The following is a 21,679-nucleotide window of genomic DNA, read 5'->3' on the forward strand; positions in this document are numbered from 1 at the left end:
TGAAAGAAAGTAATTTTGTGGGTGAAATCGATTCTGTGTAATTATGCAATGCCTTTGGAACAACTAAATGCATTTCTTCATTTGCCAAGTCACGAAAGGCACACAGTAGGCATTTCCTGTGGGGAGAGTAGTACCTTTCAATGACCAGAAGGTGGAGCGGCGGCTTTAATTTTGCAGACTCTTGTAATTACATTTCACTTTCATTTTCAATGTAATAAAAATGTAATTAAAATTAAAAAAATAATAATAAATATTTCCTGGGCTCATACTTTCACTGTTATATTACTCATTAGTATCACTGTTTTTATTACATTTTAAATATTTTTCAGCCAAGCCAATGAAAAATCTTGGCGCAGATTCCCTCCTGTTGTAACGAATCCTACTCTGTCACTTTTTCTAGAATAACAATTACACAAGGGTGTCCAATCTTATCCGCAAAGGGCCGGTGTGTATGCAGGTTTTTGTGGTAATCTGTAGGTCACACCCAGGTGTGAGGACTCTTCAGCCAATCAGTAATCTAAATAGGGAGTTGCAGCGAAGACCCGCATCCACACCTTTGTCTTTATTAACAGTCATTTAACTCCTTTTATTGTTGTTGTTAATATTAATAGTTGCATTTCCCTATTGTTTGCCCATGTCATGTGTATACCCGGTTTGATCCTCACGTGTTTTTAGCGTGTGTAAATCATCCACTGCATGTGCATCTTGCAGTGCAGCATCTGTGAATTTGGGTTCGGTGCTTGTTGGTTGCCTGTTCTGATCTTTCTGTTTACAATTGAAAGCGGGGCATGCTGGTACATGCGCTCTGCCGGTGCTACACTAGCATGAAAAAGGAATCTGGTCCAGGAATCTATTCGTCAAGCGAATTTTGTGCGCGAATCAATGCATAATTTTCCACAACATTTTTTGTCGCAAACCAAAAGACCGCAGCATTCATGAACCGCAGGTACGACTGTATGTATATCCATCCATCCATTTTCCAAACCACTGGAATCCTACTGGGTCGCGGGGGGTTTGGAGCCTATCCCAGAAACAATGGGCACGAGGCAGGGAACACCCCAGGATTTGGGGCCAGCCCATCGCAGGGCACACTCACACACCATTCACTCACACATGCACACCTACGGGCAATTTAGCAACTCCAATTAGCCTCTGCATGTTTTTGGACTGTGCGGGAGAAACCGGAGTACCCGGAGGAAACCCCACGATGACATGGGGAGAACATGCAAACTCCACACACACGTGACCCAGTCGGAGACTCGAACCCGGGTCCCAGAGGTGTGAGGCAACAGTGCTAACCACTGCACCACCATGCCGCCCCCTGTATGCTATTTCATTGTATAAAAAGAAACTTACTGTACTGTACAATAAAGTATTTCACCACTGCTTCTTCCTCAGCTCCCACTGTTTGCTAGCACATGCATCTTTTGATTTCTTAGTGCAATCTGTGCTTTATTTTTTTTTTGTGAAATGTAAGTGCAGTATCTGTTTATTAAGTGCTGTGGTTTAATATGTACATTATTATTTCAGTGCTGTGTATACTGTCCTTAATGTCTTGCCTCTCTCGTATAACATGAGATACGCCCAAATTGACTTGCAACAAGTGGTCCTGGTTCCAAATCCGGACGTCGATGGATACCTGTATTTTATATGCTGTAGTGTGCTGGGTGTCAGACATTGCAATGCACCTTGCTTTGATTTTTACCCGTTAGATCAGAGGGAGGTAATCTTATCCAGAAAGGGCCGCTGTGTATGATGGTTTTCACTGCAATTCTCTGAACAGCGGTTATCCCAATACCTTGATCTTGCTAGCATATTTAAATGTGTACCTATTCAGGAATAGAGTGGTGAAGGCATTCAGAGGAGGACTGATGATTATCAGAGGGAACAAAGGGGCTGGGTACTTGTCAGTATCCAGTAGAACCACCAGACTCCTACACTGAATGGTTCTGGATGTGGCACAGACGTTAATCCCTCTGTATTAGGGGATCTGTCTCCAGTTTGTACTCTTCCAGTTAATAGATAGATTATCAGACAGATTTTCGCCCTAGTCCAGTACTCATTGACAGCCTAATACACCATGTTTCAGTTTCTCTTGATAGTCAATACATGTCACAGGATGTACATTACTCTGATGGGCAGGCCCTCTTACATATGATGGAAACACTACAACAACTTAAGAATAAGGGTCAGAAGAGTGAAATACATATAATGAGTGTGTAGCTCAGCAGACTAAGACTCTGTGGCTGTGATCAGAAGGTCGACGGTTCGTGCTCGGAATTGGCAGAATAGCCACATATCCACAGGCTTTTGAACAAGACCTGAAAACCCTGGGGGCCTCAAGGTAGCAGTCTCTTCACTGTGACCCCCAAGCTCGTTCTTGCCTTTATGGAGAGCAAGATGGGGCAAATTATTAATACCATGGGGCCTTAGCAGAATTACAAACCAGTACAAGGAAAATAGTTGTTAATTTTACATACTACCTTCTGCTGGCCTTATGAGAATATTCAGATTATCATTTTTCCCCATAATTGCAATTTTGACATTAAATTGATGATTTTCCCACGGTCCTGTGGCCGCTTTATATGGTAATTATTGATGAAAACTTTTTTGGAAAGTGAAACAATATTAAAATTGCTTTATTGCGTAAAAAAACTGTTTTTGTTTAGTAAAATAATGTTTTTCGCTCTTTATACCGCCGTCTTGTGGCAAAATTTGAATACTGCAGTTTAAAAACAATTAAATGATTTCTTCCCGAAATTGCAGTACCTACTTTAGGCCACGAGATGGCAGCAAGAAAATTTTAAAATTATTTTCCCAGTCTACTAGCAGGTTGTGGTTTTTTTTGCCCATTTTTGGTGTTAAGTCTTCATTAAAATAGTTTGACTTGGTCCAATGTATTTTTAATATAAACAATTGCCACACAAAGCTGCTAGTACACTGTGGGAAAATAATTTTTGTATTTCGGGAAGAAATCATTTAATTGTTTACAAACTGCAGTATTCACATTTTGCCACAAGACGGCAGTATAAAGAGTAAAAAAAAAACGAAATTGCAGTACCTACTTTTGGCCACGAGATGGCAGCAAGAAATAAGAAAAAAATAATTAACCATCTGTGCAAGCAGGTAAACATTTACCATCTATATAAGTATTGCACATTGCACATTGCATAGAGAGTGTCCAATCTATGTTAAAGGTGATTCGAAAGAAGTCAGACTTCAGTAAAGACTGTACATTGGCAGCCATAACATAAGCCGTAAATAATTACCAAATGAGTCATCCCCTTTCAGAAACATTTATTGATATTCCTTCATAACACACAGACATAAGATTTTTTTCCAACTGTCAGCATCTGATCCAAATGGGATTCCCATTTCCTTTCTGTGGGATCCAACAGAACACACCATCAGTCAACATGCCTTCAACCATGCAGGACAGGACCCAGTCCAGGCCAAACCTCACGGTGCTGGTGTTGATAAAAAAATGTAAGGAACATGCAGCTGCAGCTCACCCACAAACACAGTCCACAGCATCCTGAAATACTTTATTGTACAGTACAGTAAGTTTCTTTTTATACAATGAAATAGCAGGGGGTGGCATGGTGGTGCAGTGGATAGCACTGTTGCCTCACACCTCTGGGACCCGGGTTCGAGTTTCCGCCTGGGTCACATGGGTGTGGAGTTTGCATGTTCTCCCCATGTCGTTGTGGGGTTTCCTCCGGGTACTCCGGTTTCCCCCCATAGTCCAAAAACATGCTGAGGCTAATTGGAGTTGCTAAATTGCCCGGAGCGATATTTATTACTATTGTTTAGATTAAGTATATAACTGTTCAATGATTGAATATAACTTGATATTGTTGTTTGTGTTGTTTAGTTTGAGGTTCTAGTTTCTGTCTTTATCCGCTTTCGTTTCAGTAGGCAGCTGGTTCATCCCAGGCTCAGGGTCTCTCTGCTCTTCATCAAACCCACACCCCCAGTTTGGGAGCACCCTCTCCCTCTCCTCCCCCCACAGCTGTGACCGTTACTCCTCCTTGAGGAGTAACCGCTCCGCACCCTATCCCAGCCCCTATACCCACAGGAGTGCATCACCCAGTGAGCAGCCGCCCTGCCTATCCCCTCACACAAGCGCACACTGAAATCATGGTCCTAAGCTTTCTCTGTGGGTCACCACGATAGTACAGCACACCGACGATTACCCTCTGACTGAATCAGAATCAGCTTTATTTGGCCAAGTATGTCCACACATACTGGGAATAGTCAGACATTTAATCAAAATAATTAAGACAAGACATACACATACAGTTCTGTTGATATGCGACGTATATAACCTCTGCATTCGCAGCCCTGCTTCAGTTATCGATTGAAGAGCAAATTTCCAAAACTCACTCAGTCCGATAACCTAAAGTAATAAGTCATAATCCTCTTCATACGTTGCAGTAATGGCAATGAAATCTCACTCAGTGTTTATGTAATCGAGCGATGGAATTTCGTGAAATTTCCAAAAGTCCACAGAAATCTTCTGAAAAACATTCCTGCGGACTGAGTTTTTGATATTTGCTTTTCAATTAACACAATTCTCTTCAGTCTGAGGTTTAACAGAATTCAGCCATATGCTGTTCAAAAGAAACTCAGCAGAACAAAAACAGAAAGGACTTTACATCTGTCTGAAAGGAAAGTTGACACAGGCTACAGCAGTGAACAAATCAATCAATGTATTAAAGTTAGGCATTAAGTAACTGGAGGTAGTATATACATAACATGATGACATGCCTTTTCTGTACTGACCATATTAAGGACACTGCCCACCACATACCTGCTTCATTTATTGTTTTATACTTGCAGCTGCTTATTCAGACACCTCGTCTACCTGTCTGTCCATGTTGCCGTCCCATGACAACTGGTCCAGCCTACAGGTGCCGTCCCATTCCGGCATGTTACCCATGAGTCATAGCGGCACCTCCGGGAGCAGCTCCAGGTGAGCCCGTGCCTCCCCTCCCCCACCTGCCCCCATGCTGAGTCTTGGGCCCCCGTCTTCCCTCTTGTTCTCGCCTATACCCACATCCCGGCCTGTGTCTGCATCGTCTCACCTCGTTAACAGGTCTTTTACCTTCTTCTGTCCTGATCCATTCAGGCCCATCACTGCATTCTGGGACATGCTTTGATTTATTTCAGCATAGTTACTCTTTGTTTTCCTTTGTACTTTGCACTCTACAAGTAAAATGAATAAAAAATAGGCATTATTTTGATATTGTTTTAGTACAGTGACACTATTTGTTGTTTTTTCCAGGCAACACTGCATGCTGATTTAACGTCTTTCCTTAATCTCCACCCCATTGCTCACACACAGCCAGTATCCCGGTTTGTGGTCAATGAGCTCCTCCTCGCTCACTCCAGTTTCCCAGTCCAGTGGAATGTACAACAGCTTGGGCTCTCAGTTCCTGCGCAGCTCTACCACTCATTACCCAGGGCTCTCGCACGCGGCCACAGTGCCCCTCTAAGGCTCCCCCCTGTATGACAGCACTGCCCCATCGGAAGTTCATAAAGCCTCACAGTACGACGCCTCTCCCCACGCACGCTTAGCCACCACCTGGACTCCCATCACTCCTCCTTCCCTGTAGGGCGGCGCACTTCCATTATTATTGCAGTTTCTATCATCGCTCTGTTGCTTTTCTTGGTGCTGGACTTTTGACAGATAAATACAACATTATTTGTTGCATTCAGGGACAAAAGTAAGATTGGTCTGTTTAACACCCTCAGTCTCCACCCTATGAGCCCCTTGTTGGCGGCAGAATCAGGAAGATGTCGGAGAAAGCAGAGGTAAAGTGAATAGTCACCTCGACAATAATGTGGAAACCGCTTATGGTGATCATGCCTGTGTGGGTGAAATGGATCACTACAGTATAAGCGGATGATGATTATAGCCAGTTTTTCCCTTTTTTTCCCCAATTTTTCTTTTTATGCACTTTGAGATGTGTCTAGGTCAGATACGACCAAAATATTTTTCTTATTGCAGAAGTGGAAAAAAAATATTGCTCTCAGATTCTGTTCAGTTGTATCTTTTTAAAATAATGTACCTTGATTTGTGTTTGTTTAAAATGCCATTACCTGCTGCTTACTGGGCCGCTGAAAATGTCTGGCCCAGCTAAATTTCTTGGTTTGAAAATCTGGCCCAACTGCTTTCCAGACCCGGACTAGCCCTACTGAATCAAACGCTAATGTTATTCTGTTGTGTGGGCTGTTGTGATAGGGAGATTTACGGGTGGTGTCCCTGCTGCAGAATGCCCTGTCTGAACCAGCACCAAGAGACAGTGAGGGTTGTTGTTATCACCTTAATATTGTATATACGTAGTCTGTTATTTCTTAACTAATTTAATTGTGATGTATTCTTCTGATATGATGTGCACAGCTAACAAAAAAGAGAAAAATGCAAAACCAAAGGAAGGCTTTCTTTTCTCTTAAAAGTCTTTTTTTCTAAACCAACTGAGAGTCAGTTAGAGGGGTGTTCATTATCACTATTGTTGCTGGCATTTCTGAAAACGTGCCAGTTTTAGTCAAGTGGCTACTTTTCAAATGCAGTCCCTGGCCAAGATGAAGAAAGCCATTAAGTCGGGTTAAAACAAAGTTCATGAAGACTACATGATAATATTAAGCACTGACATAACATACAACATTTTTATATGCAAAATATACAGGAAATATACACTGCAACAGGCTAGGATAGACAAATAACCAAATACACTTGCAAGCCTGACCACTTTAGACCCCAGATTAGAAACTGCTGGTGAATGAGCATATATTTTTTCCAAGTTTTGTTTACTTTGCTGAAAGCAATTTAAGGGCTGTCAAGTTCTCACAAATAATAAAAAAACAAAGATTTTCCCACTATAGCCAGATCCAGTTTCTGTGGGGGGGGTGACAATTTGTAGTAATAACTATTTCCTGCTGAAAAACACTGGTAAACTATCCACATGTCTCTGAATATCTGTGAGTCCCGAGACCTCCATGACACATAGATATAAGCTGCCAGTGTTGATCGGCAGGAAATCTTCTCCAAAGCCCCACCACCACCTCACACCAATCCACCCAGGGCTGTAGATGAACAAACTTCAAATGAATTTGCTGTTAATACAAACCGGATCAACTTGTGGTTTGTGTCCACGTTGTACCAGAGACAAGGGCGCTGGTACAGAGTACATTCTGCGTACAACACAGCCAAGACTTGACAACCTTGATATGATGCCCATGGAATCAACCCTATGCATGGAGGCTGCAACTCTTCTCCACCGAACCCTGTAGCCCATTGACTGCAGCCTCCCTCTGACCATCTTGTAGCCTGCATTTGGTAGATCATTCTTGACAGAAGAAACCAAATTGTCAAGTTCCTCACCACGGATGGAATTATATTTGTCCCTAACACAGAGCTCATACTCTTTCATTCTTCTTAAGATTGTTCTCCTTGAAACACCCATCAGTGTGGCTATGCAAGGCACAGCAAGTTGTGTATGGAGCATTTCTTTCAAACGTTGTTCTTCAATCAAAATCTTGGGTCGTCCTTTGGTGGCAGTGACTTCTTGTGTGACACATGGGGCTGGACGTTCCAGATGTGCCCTCACAAGGTCAAAGAGCTCTTGCAAAGCCAGGGTGATAGCAGGAGGTACTTCAATGTGATTAGACAGGGCCTGCAGAAGATACAGCTCCTGATGACAAAGGAACTCCAGGTAATCCAAATTTAGTGGAGTCGCGCTGAATCCCATTTCTATTTTATGCAGAAGACTTTCGAGAAGGTGGTATCTGAGCTGTTCACAGAACAAATTATAGTTAATGAGGTGTCAAGATCTTGTCTCTGATCAACACACTAGGCCTACCATTCAAAAGTTTTAATTATGAAAATGAAATGTTTTTGTTTTGTGAGGTGCTTGTTCATGTATGATGATACATTTTATATAAAGTTAAATAAAATCCACCAAAAACACTCAGTGGAGATTCCAATGTAGCAGGCAGACAACTTTATGGCTTTAAGGCCACTTAAAAAAAAAAAATTGGTTCTCGTCCCCGCCCGACCCACTGAAATGCCTCCAACCCGAATTAATTCTTTTTTTCTTCGTAAAAATCACATGGAAAATGCCCCAGAATGACGAAATTTGAATTTCCCGCGCATTCCACATCAACGATTGATCCACATTGTGTAATCCTAGTCTTGGAATGGTTTAATGAACCTAAATTTGACTCTACCTGAGATGGGCTGGTGCAAAGATTTAAATCTGGGGAAGTTATGTGGTACATGTTCTTAAGTACTTGTTTGTAGAGTTGCATTTCCTTGTTCAACCATTCAGGTTCCTGTATTTTGTAAATTCCTCGTGTTTTAAGATGTTTTAATACACTTTCTTTCTAGATATATATTTTAAAATCTTGGTTGTTCATTTAGAATGGGAATGACAAACAGAATATTGGTTTCAAATAGTATCATTTTTATATTCACATGAAACATCAGCATAAAGTATCCAAATCCATAGTTGGGAAGGCATTTATGAGATACATTTACATTCTTGTGTTTTCTTACATTTAATATATTTGAAACGCAACAAACTGGAAGAACTGAGGAGGCGTACTAAGTAGGTCTGCTCTCTTCTGTATGTATTTTCAAATATGTATTTTCTTACATATTTGAAAGTTCAAACAATTAAAATTTGTAAAAATAAATAAATAAATAAATAATCCCTCCCGCCCGACCCACCCCCTCCAAAAAAAAGGACGAGAACCAATTTTTTTTAAGTGGCCTAATAATGAGTGTATTTAGCAGGTACAAGGACAAAAGATATTAAAAACCTCTCCATTCTAATGCTAATTTAATAAACATTAACAGATAGCACTTAAGGTGGTTTCGCCTATAGTCTGTTAACACTAACCCGAGAACTAATATCTGAGGAGCGCTCTTCCCAGGATTTGAATTTATTAAATTGGCTTTGTGATGTTGTATTAAGAAATGTTATTCACAATGCAATTTACCGTACATTGGCCTATTCTTTTATATACAGTAAGACGAAGCGGGAAATTCCCAAATTATGATAGCAGACTGTGAATAAATAATATTGCACGAGATACCAGCTATACCGCATTGAATTTCAAGCTCTGCTTTAATTAAGACACACGCGATTCCAATCCTTAACGTGGAATATGAAAACAGAATCTCTAAAACATGTGAACATGTGAAGTGTAAGACTTACTTGCTCCGACATCATGACAGTGTGAATCCCACATCCATTGGTCAATTATCTTTATCTTCTACCAAAGCAAATAGCAAATAGTAGTCAATATTTAAAAAAAAAACAATCAAAGAAGCGGAGCCATTAGCCACTGTTCCCGCCTCCAAAGTGTCAAAATTCTTCCTGTCTAGCGAGCGAGCGCTGAGCAGACACGAGCGCGTAGATAGGGTCCAGCGAACGCGCGCGTAGAGGGGATGGGTTTTCAGCACGCGAGCGCACACACGCGCGTGGTTCGACTTTTGGCACTAATTTAACGCCGAGCGAGCGAGCGAGCGAGTGCTGTGCAATCGCGAGCGCGTAGAGAGCATGGATTTTCTGCTCGCGAGCGCATGCGCGGCTGGTTTTTATGCGCACGGCTTTTGGCACTAATTTGACGCCATACTTAGTATAATCAAAATACAGTACTTTGTCTTGTAAGAGCATGGATATTTTTACAGTGTAAATATCATAAATATGATAACAAAACATCTTAATATGTTAATAAAATTGACATAATTTATTATTTTATACATAATATTTGAAAAACAGAACACTATTCTAAATTGGAGCCAGCTTATTTAACACCTCATCATAAAAAATCATAATGTGAATAAATATGTTATTGACACAAAAATGGACGGTAGGCTCCTTATTTATGTACAGAGTTGTTGTAAAACGGGAAAACTTAGTTCATGGACCCTTACCGGTTGCCTTATGATATGCAACCATAGGCCTGAGCGTAACTGGGCCAATGGTAGCATAAATGAATCGTTCCTCTTACTTTTTGCCAACACCCTGATTGCCGTGCATAAGCCGCACTTGGCACAACTCCTGTAAGCCACTGCAAACTAAGCCGACACTGCAGCACATCAGCTGAGCCTAACCTGAGTCTTCCAGCTACACTCTATGGACAAAAGTACTGGGACATCTGGCCACAATACCTACAGGAAATTCTATGAAATCCTTAGGCATCAATGTGGAGTTGGTCCCCCCTTGCAGCTATAACAGCTGCCAATGTTCCTGAAAGGCTGACCACAAGATTTTGGAGGGTGTCTGTGGGATTTTTTTCCCATTCATCCAGAAGAGCATTTGTGAGGTCAGGCATTAATGTTGGACATGGCCTGGCTCCTGTGTCCCAAAACATTTATCCATATAGTGTATCTGGGTATAAGCATGTAATACCTACGAAAACCACAGTTCATAGACGTTTGTACATGAAGACTAACTTTTAGTTCTAGCAGCAGATCATTTCCTAACTACGCGTAACACTTACTTGTGGTATAATTTAATCTGGTGGATTGGGTCATATATAACCAAAAGATTTTGGTTAACCATGGACAAAAACCATGAATTTATTGTAAATTTTATTTCTCTAATGCTATTTTACTCAACATTAGCTCTTACTCTGCATCTTGGGTCTGTTCCCTTCTCCTCCCTTTGCATATATCAATACACATTAAGGATATGATGGCTCATCTATTATGTAAGTTAAGAAAATAAGAGTAATTAAACATTCTAAGCACTATACACTAACAACATGCCCTTTAATCCAGGTAAGCCTGAAATATAATAATAACACTTTATTGATCCCTGTGGGGAAATTCTCATGACGATCAGGCATTTTGATCTTCCTTTGATGCAACGCTTTCTCTGCGTGGCTTTGAGCTGCATGGCTCTTTCTGGAGGTTAAGGTGTTGGAGTACACTGCTGTTTCTGCTTAGCCCCAGTGAATGATTTCAGCAGCTACCACATCAGGGCTGTACAGCAGACATAACACACAGTAACTCTGAAAATGGTGGCTCCATACACACAGATAAATCCAATATAGAAGTTGGTTCTAATTGATCTGCTGAAGATAATATTAATGGAAGTAGTTACTTAAAACCTCAAGATTAGGGGCTTCCATTACTCCATTTTAGATGTAAATAACAATATTTCAATCTGCATTCAAAAGGAAGAGGTTATTTTTCTTTTCCCAATATAGTATTTGTAATTAAAAAAGGACAAGTGTGTCAGACATATACGTTTATTATTCAGTGCCATTTCGTGCTGCTTGATAATGTGTGGGGGACCCCAGGATCTCAAGGATTCCTCTTCCTGATCTCTGCTTCTGTAGTCTGCTCTGGATGGACCTGCTGTCTCCTGCTGACTGGGGCCCATCTTCAGGGCGGCCCACCACCTGAAGAGCCTCAACAGTGTGCCTCAACATCCCTTCGGAGAAGCTCAGATCAAGAGCTTATGAGACCAACCCGGTGTCTCTGCTGGGGGGGGGGGCACTGACTAGGGGTTAGCTGGCTTGTATTCCTCTGTCTAATGTTGACCAGGAAACATTCAAGCTACATTTAAGCTGTAATATGCAATTATCTTAGCTGCAGGGTTAAAGTTATGAGTCTGCTCTTCCTCATGCTGAAAGTACTTTTACTCACTGAACAGTGTGAGGAAAGCAGCCTAAGGGAGGGCATGTAAGCTACCTGGGGCTAGTTAGCCAGGTAACATTCCCTTGTTCACCGACAAGGGCGGATCTAGAGAAATTTTCTTAGGGTGGCATGAGGGTGGCATGGAAATCAGTTGGGGTGGCAAAATCAAAGCCGTTTCTTTATACATTTGCAGGTGTTACATTCTCTAATACTGCATGTACCATATATGGTTAAAATACATCAAATCCAGGGAACTCACAGTCTCTCCTCCCAAGCACCTCAGCTTTGGAGTGTATGTCTATTCATACTTCCTCTGCTGCTTACCTGTTTCACCTTCTTGCCCTGGCTCAGCTTGATCTTCTTCTTCTTGCTCCTTCTCCTCTTTCGCCATCCGCAACTACGTCTGCTTTTCCTCCCTGATCCCTCCTCTTTGTGTGTAAGAAACTAGTGATGTCATCCTTTCTCTTCATACCTCTCAGTAGTTTCTGAAATCATGCAAATGCAGATTTAACATTCCTGTTAATACTTACGATTACCGCATTTTGTTTTTGATGATAATCACAGGTTTCAGCCTATACTATAGCACAAAACAACACTAAATCATACACATTGACTGATAATCTCCCTGCCCTTCATGTAGAAAATGTTAAACCTCGTTTTCATGATTTATTGGGCTAATAACACTTATCTTGATGCTATTGCCAGAGTGTAACAATCAAACCGTCTGTGCTGAAATCTGAAATGCCCCCGGTGTTGATTCCAAATGTTCTCTGTCACCAATCTTAGGTGTGGTCATAGGTTGCTATTGGCAACAAGAAAAAAATAGGGTGCGTTCAACTTCATGCAGCCACTTACAGCCCTGTCTTAAAGCAATGCATTCTGGTCCTGATGCAATGCATCATGGTTAGATTTTTTTGTCTAGCACTGCAAAATGTCACCACATGTCACCATGTCACATGGTACAAAAACCTCGCGAGAGCAAGATGACTTAAGACAGATTGTGCAGCCAGCACGCAAAGGGTACTGACAGTGCTGCACGATCTGTCTTAAGTCATTCTGTTCCAAGAATGCGTACCCATGCGCACTCGGAAAGACGACATGTTGCTGCTTGATAGGTCTCATGTCGTGAAGGACTGTCGTAGAAGACTTTATGGTACAGTCGGATCTGCGTTTTCTGTTACAGTGAATTACTGCGTTCAAAGACAGCGAAACCTGGGACATATGTCAGCTAACTGGAGTTGCTAAATTGCCCGTAGGAGTGCATGTGTGAGTGAATGGTGTGTGAGTGTGCCCTGCGACGGGCTGGCCCCCATCCTGGGTTGATCCCTGCCTCGTGCCCATTGCTTCCAGGATAGGCTCCGGACCCCCCGTGACCCAGTAGGATAAGCAGTTTGGAAAATGGATGGATGGATATATATATATATATATATATATATATATATATACACACACACACACACACACACATGCACAGTGTACATATATGTGAGTGTGTGTGTATATATAGAAAATGTATATATATACTAGATAGATAGATAGATAGATAGATAGATAGATAGATAGATAGATAGATAGATAGATAGATAGATATGATATTAAACTAAAAAATTACTAAAAAATTGATTTAAGAAATAAAAAAGGATACTCAAATCAGGTCATTTAGAAAAGGTAAATAGTTTAAAAACAAATAATACAAAGAAAGAACTTAAACTAAATTAGCACAATGCTTGTGTCCATATAAAAAATTATATATTTTTTAACAGTTTAAATGGTGATGCTACAAATATAAACATACAATAAAAAGGTGGTTTGACAGTGATTTGAATCATATCGTGATATATATCAATATTGGCTGATAAAAAAATATCGAGAGATTTTTCCCATATCGCCCAGTCCTACATGTAACACATGCTTGCATACTATTGTTTAAACTGGAGAAGCTTAAGACCTCTACATAAGCAGATGCAGTTTGGTTATAATTTTGCATATTACAGATGGCAAATTGTTGTCTATGGAGGAATCTATGGCTTTAGTCATCTTATTGTTTACCTTAATGCTGCAAGGAATAACGAAGCCTAAACGGTGATGATCATGAAGCAGCATCTACGAGGAGCCCTCATGAGAAAGGTCTGACTTGGGCAAAGAAAATATTGAAGTTGCACGCTTCATGGTGTCGACCAGAGGCCTGAACAGGAATTCCCATCTTACTGGCAGCAGCACGCACAGCCAGAGGCAATACAACTTTGAAAAAAAATGTATAATATCTTCATTACTTTTAGATATGAACCGACTGAAACTATAGCTTGACCAAAAATGTTTTACAAGCAATATATACAGATTCATTCTGTATTTAGTGTGGTCTCTCACTGGTATTAAAAGCTACGAACATGAAATGTTGTAGGAAATCTAATTTGGTGGCAGGTTTTATCCTTTTCTGTCTATCTTTCATTGATAACCACACAACCTCAGCAACAACTTGTCTATATTTTTCTTGTTTTCCTCTACTTATTTAGAATAAAGAGACTGTGGAGATGTCTTTGGAGGAGTGCTGGACCTTTTCTATACAATGTTCTGCAACCTGGACAGGACAGACCAGCTCAATTCAGAGGAAGAGATCTACATGTATGCACTGCACTGGAGCTTTCTTCCTCATGTCCAGAAGCTGGAATGGAATGGATGGATGGCTGGAACCATCATCGATTGTGCACAGAAGGAAATCAGTCAACATATCATTTATGGACGCAAAATTAACATGAAGGAAGTGAAGACCTTCTCTAGGTTTGTTTAAGGAGGAACATTTTTAATCTTATGTGCTGGTCTTAAAAATCAACATAGCTGACAAGTAACCAATATTCATCATTTATACTTTACATATGAAGAGTATAGGATACTAAATAGGTGTACATTGCGTTACTTCTGTAATAGACTGAATCCTTTATCAATTCAATATGCACTGCTTATTAGCAATGAAGAGATGCACAGAACAAGAGAAACCTACTGTATATTATGAGCCTATCCGGACTCCTAATTTGCAAGATTGTAATGAGAGTCTTATTATTTAAAATGAAATTCATATAGTTAATAAGTTTAATGATTGTTTTGCATAGGTATCTGTAGAGCAGTGGTCCCCAACCTTTTTGCCACCACGGGCTGGTTTTATTCCATAAACACTTCCCCGGACTGGTTTATTAACAATGAAGAAATGCACTGGACAAGAGAAACCTACTGTATATTATGCTTTCTTTGCTTATTAGATTTTGTAAAAATAGTTACAATATTTAAAGTTTAACATCTGCAGATGGATGATGGACTACTTAAATAATTGCTCCCAAACAGTTCAGTTAGGAGTGTTAATATAAAAACATACACACCTTTTAAGTTAAGCAAATAAAGCTTCTATTTTCAACTGAGTCGCCATCTTCCCAGTGCCTTCTTCCCGGTTTTCACACATGCGTGCCAGACACTGCCACTCTTCCTTGCCTCCAAAATAAAAGTTTCCTTTTTTGTTGGTACAAGTTAATTTGCTAGGTGATACAGATACCCACTAGAGCAAATAATTATAATGCAACCAGTGCAAGAAAGTTGTCATGCCCGGCGCGTCCGCTCCTCGTGTGTGCCACGCCCCCTGATTACCCACGTGTACCTCCCTGATCTTCTCCAGCTTTGTCCGCTTACTTTGATTAGTCTCTGTGTATTTAAGTCCTGGTCTGACTCGTTTCCCCTGTCCGTCATTGTAGTTTGTTGTGCTTATGGTGTGGTGTAGCGTCTCCTACCCCCATTTCGGTAATAAACCCCAGTTTTGCCCCGTATTTGCCTGTGTGCCTGCTGCTTGCTCGCCGCACCCACACGATCGCCATTCTGCTCGCTAGTGATCGTGACAAAAGTAATTGTCTAGTTTTAAATCAGAAACTTAACACTTAACACCTTCTGTTTGCATAAACATTAAAATAATAACATAGCCATTACCTTATGTAACCTTAACCGTCAGGAATTTTACCATGGTTTACCATGAACCCTTTTATCCCTAATTCCACCCAGCCCTGGAAACTCTGGTAGGGCTCTCTGAAAACTCTCCTGCAACGTCTTTTGTCAGACAGAGGGTGGTGCAGGAGACTTGCAAGCATGGGCATCTTCTTATTTTTGTCCAGTCTTCTTATAAGACTTTAAAAGAGCTCTAAAAGCTAAAATCACTAATCTGCAAGATTGAAAGAGTCTTATTATTAAAAGTGAAATTGATATAGTTAATAAGTTTAATGATTGTTTTGCATAGGTATCTGTAGAGCAGTGGTCCCCAACCTTTTTGCCACCATGGGCTGGTTTTATTCCATTATCATTTCCCCGGACTGGTTGGGGGCCGTCTTGTGACGTGCGTAAACGCACAATGGTCCCCAACCTTTTTTGTGCCATGAATCAATTTCATGTAAAACAATATTTTCACGGGCCGATATAGAAACAACTAAAAACAAAGTGTGTAAAAATACAACTCACCATCCCGCTGAATTAGTGGCAGCCCTGAGCTTGTTTCTCTCTTACGAGCCGGGTTGGGGGAGGGAGCAGAGACGTGTAACAAAGATAACGAGGTGCGCAATATTTAACTACAGTAAATCCAGTTATAACGTTATAACTTCAAGGGACCTGGCAAAACAGTCCATTATATCCAAAATCCGTTATATCCAGAGCTGCTGTATGCCCAGAACACAACTACAGGACACCATTTACTCGTGCCACACCCCAGCAGACACATTTGTGGCATAGATTATTATATTGTACATGTACTAAGTATGGGGCGGCACTGTTGCCTCACACCACCTCTCGGACCCAGGTTTGAGTCTCCGCCTGGGACACATGTGCATGGAGTTTGCATGTTCTCCCCATGTCGTCGTGGGGTTTCCTCCAGGTACTCTGGTTTTCCCCCACAGTCCAAAGACATGCTGGGGCTAATTGGACTTGCTAAATTGCCCGTAGGAATGCATGTGTGTATGAATGGTGTGTGAGTGTACCCTGTGATGAGCTGGCCCCCCGTCCTGGGTTGTTCCATGTCTCGTGCCCATTGCTTCCGGGATAGGCTCCGGACCCCCCGCGACCCAGTAGGATAAGCGGTTTGGAAGATGGATGGATGGACTTTAAGTATTAGCAATAAGGTTGTGCCATATCAATCGTCCACGATAACACTAGCATACATTTGTTTTGTGATAGAAAGTGTCATATCGCTATTTCAATGATATAGCGATGCGATTAGGGCAGCCACTTACAACAATATTTTTCTGTAGGTTAATTTATCAACTATTTTACTGATGGTTTGATTAATCTATGTGATTATTTGTTCTCCAGAAAATCATACTGACCGTCTCATTTAAGTTAAGTTTATTATGACAGCAACATACTGTATGTTATTGTAGGGCATACGTCATGGATGCCGGAGTTTCACCACTATGTGGACATTTATTTACGCCCACAATTGTATGAGCCAGAATTGTGACGGCCAGAAGTTAGTAATCTGCATGAATTCGTCATATCCTTATGTTTATTAAATTCAGTTTTATAGAAGCGATAAGCATGGAAGTCATAAGCTTTGATGAGGCTATATTTGTCATTGAGAGAAAATGACTTTCTTCTTCCCATCATATTTTCCTTGCATGCCACATTGGCCTCAGGTAGCTAGCCAGAAGTAGGTAGGTCACTGCAAGACAAAATAGGGTGATCAAGGTACTGTGACGACTGTGAGCAGTAGGGAACGGGGAATCAGGAGCAAGCAGACGGGAATCCAGGAAACGAGGTTTATTTAAACAAAGCGACAAGGCAAGGCACACACGGTAGGCAACGCCAATGACCGGGCTGGGGAAACAGACTTGAACGCAGACTAAATACACAGGACTATTCAAACTGACAGAAAACAGCTGGTTACAATCGGGGTAGAACACATGGTTAATAAGGGGGCGTGGCACACACAAGGATAATACGAGCAGGTTATGACAGGTACAGTAAAAAATAAAATATTACAGTTTTAATTTTTTCCATATGTTCTCATGTATAAGAAGACCCAAAATGAATGCTGTAAGTGGACTACTTGATTACTATAAGCAGATTATTTAAACATTATTTGTACTGGAATGATTCTGTCCCATAATAAATCACCCATATATTTATGAAAAATAAACAAACATCTGTCTTTCCAAAAAACTTGGCACAATAATCCATATGATTGTTTGTCACAGCAGAGCTGAACGGCAGGGGCTACTCTATCACAAAACCCAGTATGATCCCGATTTCTCTTGCAAATAAAAAACTGACATTTTTAATGTAGTATGACTCGATATATATACCAAACATTTATCATGAGAAAAAGTGGAGTGACATGATTTTGACCTAATTAAGTGCAGAAGCAGAGATAAGCCTGCTTTGTAACCTCCAGATTGTGCTGCTTCTCAGCTAGGTTGAGGTTATGTATAATTTCCAGCAAAATTACCAAATCTAAAACTAGTCAGATGTGTGTGAGTGAATGATGTGTGAGTGTACCCTGTGATGAGCTGGCCCCCCGTCCTGGGTTGTTCCCTGCCTCATGCAAATAGCTTCCAGGATAGGCTCCGGACCCCGTGCGACCCAGAAGGATAAGCGGTTTGCAAAATGGATGGATGGATAATCATTGTGAGTGCACTCATCACCGAGGATGCTGATCACTAGTTAATTCATGAACCTGGACATGTTTATTTTAGTAGTAATTAGGGATGTCCAGATCCGATCACGTGATCGGAAATCGGGCCCGATCACGTGGTTTCAGACTCGATCGGAATCGGACGTTAGCTCCCGATCAGGATTCGGATATATATGTATATATATTCTCATTATTTTTTAACACATCTATAGTTATGCGGTGGCCCAGAGTTAGACCTCTTGACTCCACACAGAAACAGCAACGCGTGCGGCATGACATCACTTTGTTGCAGAGACGCTATTGGTTAAATGCCGGCAAAGTAGAACACAGAAGCAGCTTGAAGCGGAAAGCGCGAGTATGTCTGCGGTCTGGAGGTATTATATTAGTTGATGACAACAACATTGCCATAGCAAACTGTGAGATATGTAAACTTGGGATTGCAAGTGGTGGAAAGGAAAAGGCTACATTTAACACAACAAACCTAATACAGCACCTCAAAAACAAACACCCGACACAATACAGCGAGTTTACCCAGGCAACCCAGCCGAAGACGAGTCAGCTCACACTGCAGGAGAGTTTGAAGAGGAGAGAAAAAATGCCCCGTGACAGCGCGAAGGCACAGGACATCACAGCCAAGATAGCACAAATGATCGCAATGAGTGACCTGCCATTCGCCTTTGTAGAGAACCCTGGATTTCTTATGCTTATGGAGCACGTAGAACCTCGATTTGAAATGCCGTCTCGCCACTATTTCACCGAGAAAGCTCTGCCAGCCCTTTATAAGAAGATTTCTGACAAACTACTTGTCCTGTTATCAGATGTACCCTATGTTTTGTTCACCACAGACATCTGGAGTTCGTCCGTAGCTCCCATGTCTCTACTAAGCCTTACCGCACAGTGGATTGGCTCAAGTTTTGTTTTACGCCGTGCGATCCTACATGTCCAGGAATTTCGCGGATCGCACACCGCAGAGCGCATCCAGCAATCGGTGGAAAAGATGATAAACAACTGGGGAATTGACAAGCAACGGGTCCACGTAATTTTGCGTGACAACGCGGCAAATATGAAGAAAGCTATGAGGGATATGGGAGTGCCGAGTGTGGGCTGTGTCGCCCATTCCTGTCAACTCTGTGTGCATGAGGGCCTGCTGTCTCAGCGCAGCGTGACGGAGACCCTGGCCAATGCAAGGAAGATTGTAGGCCATTTTAAACACTCCCCGTTGGCCTACTCTCGACTAGAAGACATACAGATGGACCTAAATATGGATATCAAGCGCCTACAGCAAGATGTACAGGTGAGATTCCTCTCGTAACTTTCTTTAATGTATTTCTATTTTATTATTGTTTCCCATACACTTGATTTAGTAAGCCACTAATACATTATGTGCTCTGCACCTAATTTGCACAAAAATAAAGTGAATCATGTTCTCTTATGTGCAGACGATGGAACAGCAGCCCCTACATGCTGCAGAGCCTACTGCAACAAAAACGTGCTCTTAGTGTCTTTGCAGCTGAGTGCACTCTACCAGCAACACTGACAGTTCACCAGTGGGAGCTGATGAATAAGACTGCTGATCTGCTATCCCCCTTTGAAGAGCTGATCAGAGTGTGAGCAGGGAGACTGCAACTGCAGCTGATGTGATCCCTGCCATAACAGGTAGTTTGTATTTTTATTTATTACTTTATACTGTAACATTTATTGATGTTATTTAAAACAAACTATAATCCCATGCATTCATTAAATCATTCATTTACTCATTAGTCCTCAGACGTGTTCTGTCTCGGGAGGATGATGATGACCAGGGAATAAAAACAATGAAGAGGACTCTGCTGGAGGCAGTGCTTCAGCGCTTGTGAGTACTACATCAGCAGAAACTCAAGTGCAGATCTACCTCTCAGAAAAAAACACCCCTAAGAAAAGCGACCCACTTCAGTACTGGAAAGAACATGCTAATCAGTTTCCCTCTATGGCTGCTGTTGCAACCCAGTATCTCAGTGCCCCCTGCAGCTCTGTGGACAGTGAGAGACTTTTTAGTGCCGTTGCAAATGTCCTTGATGAGAACAGAAACAGGCTCAAACCTGACAAGGTAGAGATGTTAGTTTTCATTAAGAAAAACATACATTTCCTTCTGTGAAACTTACTACTGTGATGACAGTAAGAGTTAGGAGTGCAGTTCCTAAAAGCACATTACTGTCTTTGCAAACACTGTGGCACTTTTATTTTTTTTATTTGTTTACATGTCTGCCAGGTATTTTAAGTTGAGGTGCTATTTGTTTTTATATTAGACTTTTTTTTTTATATTTACTGTTGCACTAGTCCAAAAGTGAAGAATTTATGTTATTTATTACATGATTGTTCAAGCTACTTTAAAGAAGTGCTCTGTTTGTTAACAGAGTTGTTGAATGTTAAAATAAGGTGAAATAAATAAAAAATAAGGAACATCCTTTCCTCGCTCTTCTTTATTCTTTTTTTATGTATTATAGAAGTATCGGATCGGGACTCGGTATCGGTAGATACTCAAAATCAAATGACTCGGACTCAAGGGCAAAAAAACCTGATCGGGACATCCCTAGTAGTAATACTAGTCAATGAAATCCTCTGTCAGCATATTTACAGCCTTATATTCATATTTGTTATTTATTCATAATTTTGTTCATATTTTATTTAGTTATTTATGTTGCTGTGGGAGTGGAAGCATCAAAAGTTGTTCAGCCTCCTTTGATTAATTCACCTGAGGTAGACAAAGATGTACTGACATACTGCCCTAGTATTACTAACTTCTACTCTGTGTGCCGTTATGTACAGCAGCCAAAGAAAGGCTCCTGAACTTCTGATTCAGGCACTTGATAAGGTTTCTCCTAAAGGAAGATTCTCAATGGATATGAACAGAAAACAATGTCTCACCAACCTCTCCATCAGTGACAGTAGGACAGAAGACACAACTGTGTATTACTGTGCAGTGAAGCCCACAGTGACACAGAGTGTGTGTCTGATGGTACAAAGATATTATATTATATTATGAAGATATTATAAAATGAATGCATGGTATTGGATAATATAAAATGTAGAAAAAGAGAACAACGAGTCCTAGAATAATATAGCAAAAAGTCCCAAATAGATAGACTTGTTCTAAGCTGATAGGTGGACCTTGAAAAAGTAGAAGAAACTGGTATCTCCAGATGGCCAAATTTTCTTTGAACTGCCTGGACCATGAAAGGCAGAAGTAACTGGAATGTCCAGATATCCGACTTGTCCTTGATTTGTCAGATGACTGTCGCATTTTAGGCCATAAAAGATGTATGCATTTGTTGCTCGGGGAGCAGAACATGAGACGCATGATTGCTGAGTGTCTGTTCCCTTTGAGCTCA

General features: G+C 41.1%; 2 protein-coding genes across 2 annotated transcripts in view; both read left to right on the plus strand.

Moving 5' to 3' along the window:
* LOC125715089 (general transcription factor II-I repeat domain-containing protein 2-like) overlaps positions 1–21,679 on the plus strand; it is a 121,213-nt gene that overhangs the window by 52,257 nt on the left and 47,277 nt on the right. The gene's annotated exons all lie outside the window — the stretch shown is intronic.
* LOC125715013 (T-box transcription factor T-like) lies at positions 2,891–5,594 on the plus strand. The gene is made up of 4 exons (XM_048986204.1): positions 2,891–3,486; positions 3,916–4,092; positions 4,843–4,975; positions 5,288–5,594. The coding sequence occupies exons 1-4, from the start codon at positions 3,363–3,365 to the stop codon at positions 5,307–5,309; spliced, it is 456 nt and encodes a 151-aa protein (XP_048842161.1). The 5' UTR covers positions 2,891–3,362; the 3' UTR covers positions 5,310–5,594.

Source organism: Brienomyrus brachyistius, chromosome 19 (assembly GCF_023856365.1).
Source record: "Brienomyrus brachyistius isolate T26 chromosome 19, BBRACH_0.4, whole genome shotgun sequence".
NCBI classification, from domain to species: Eukaryota; Metazoa; Chordata; class Actinopteri; order Osteoglossiformes; family Mormyridae; genus Brienomyrus; species Brienomyrus brachyistius.

What these genes read in the sequence shown, in the direction of transcription:
- LOC125715013 (XM_048986204.1), top strand. Translation starts at nt 3,363, where the DNA reads ATGGGATTCCCATTTCCTTTCTGTGGGATCCAACAGAACACACCATCA. An exon ending in CCACAGGAGTGCATCACCCA is followed by an intron (nt 4,093 to 4,842) that starts GTGAGCAGCCGC and finishes TTATACTTGCAG; the next exon opens with CTGCTTATTCAGACACCTCG. An exon ending in ACCTCCGGGAGCAGCTCCAG is followed by an intron (nt 4,976 to 5,287) that starts GTGAGCCCGTGC and finishes TGTTTTTTCCAG; the next exon opens with GCAACACTGCATGCTGATTT.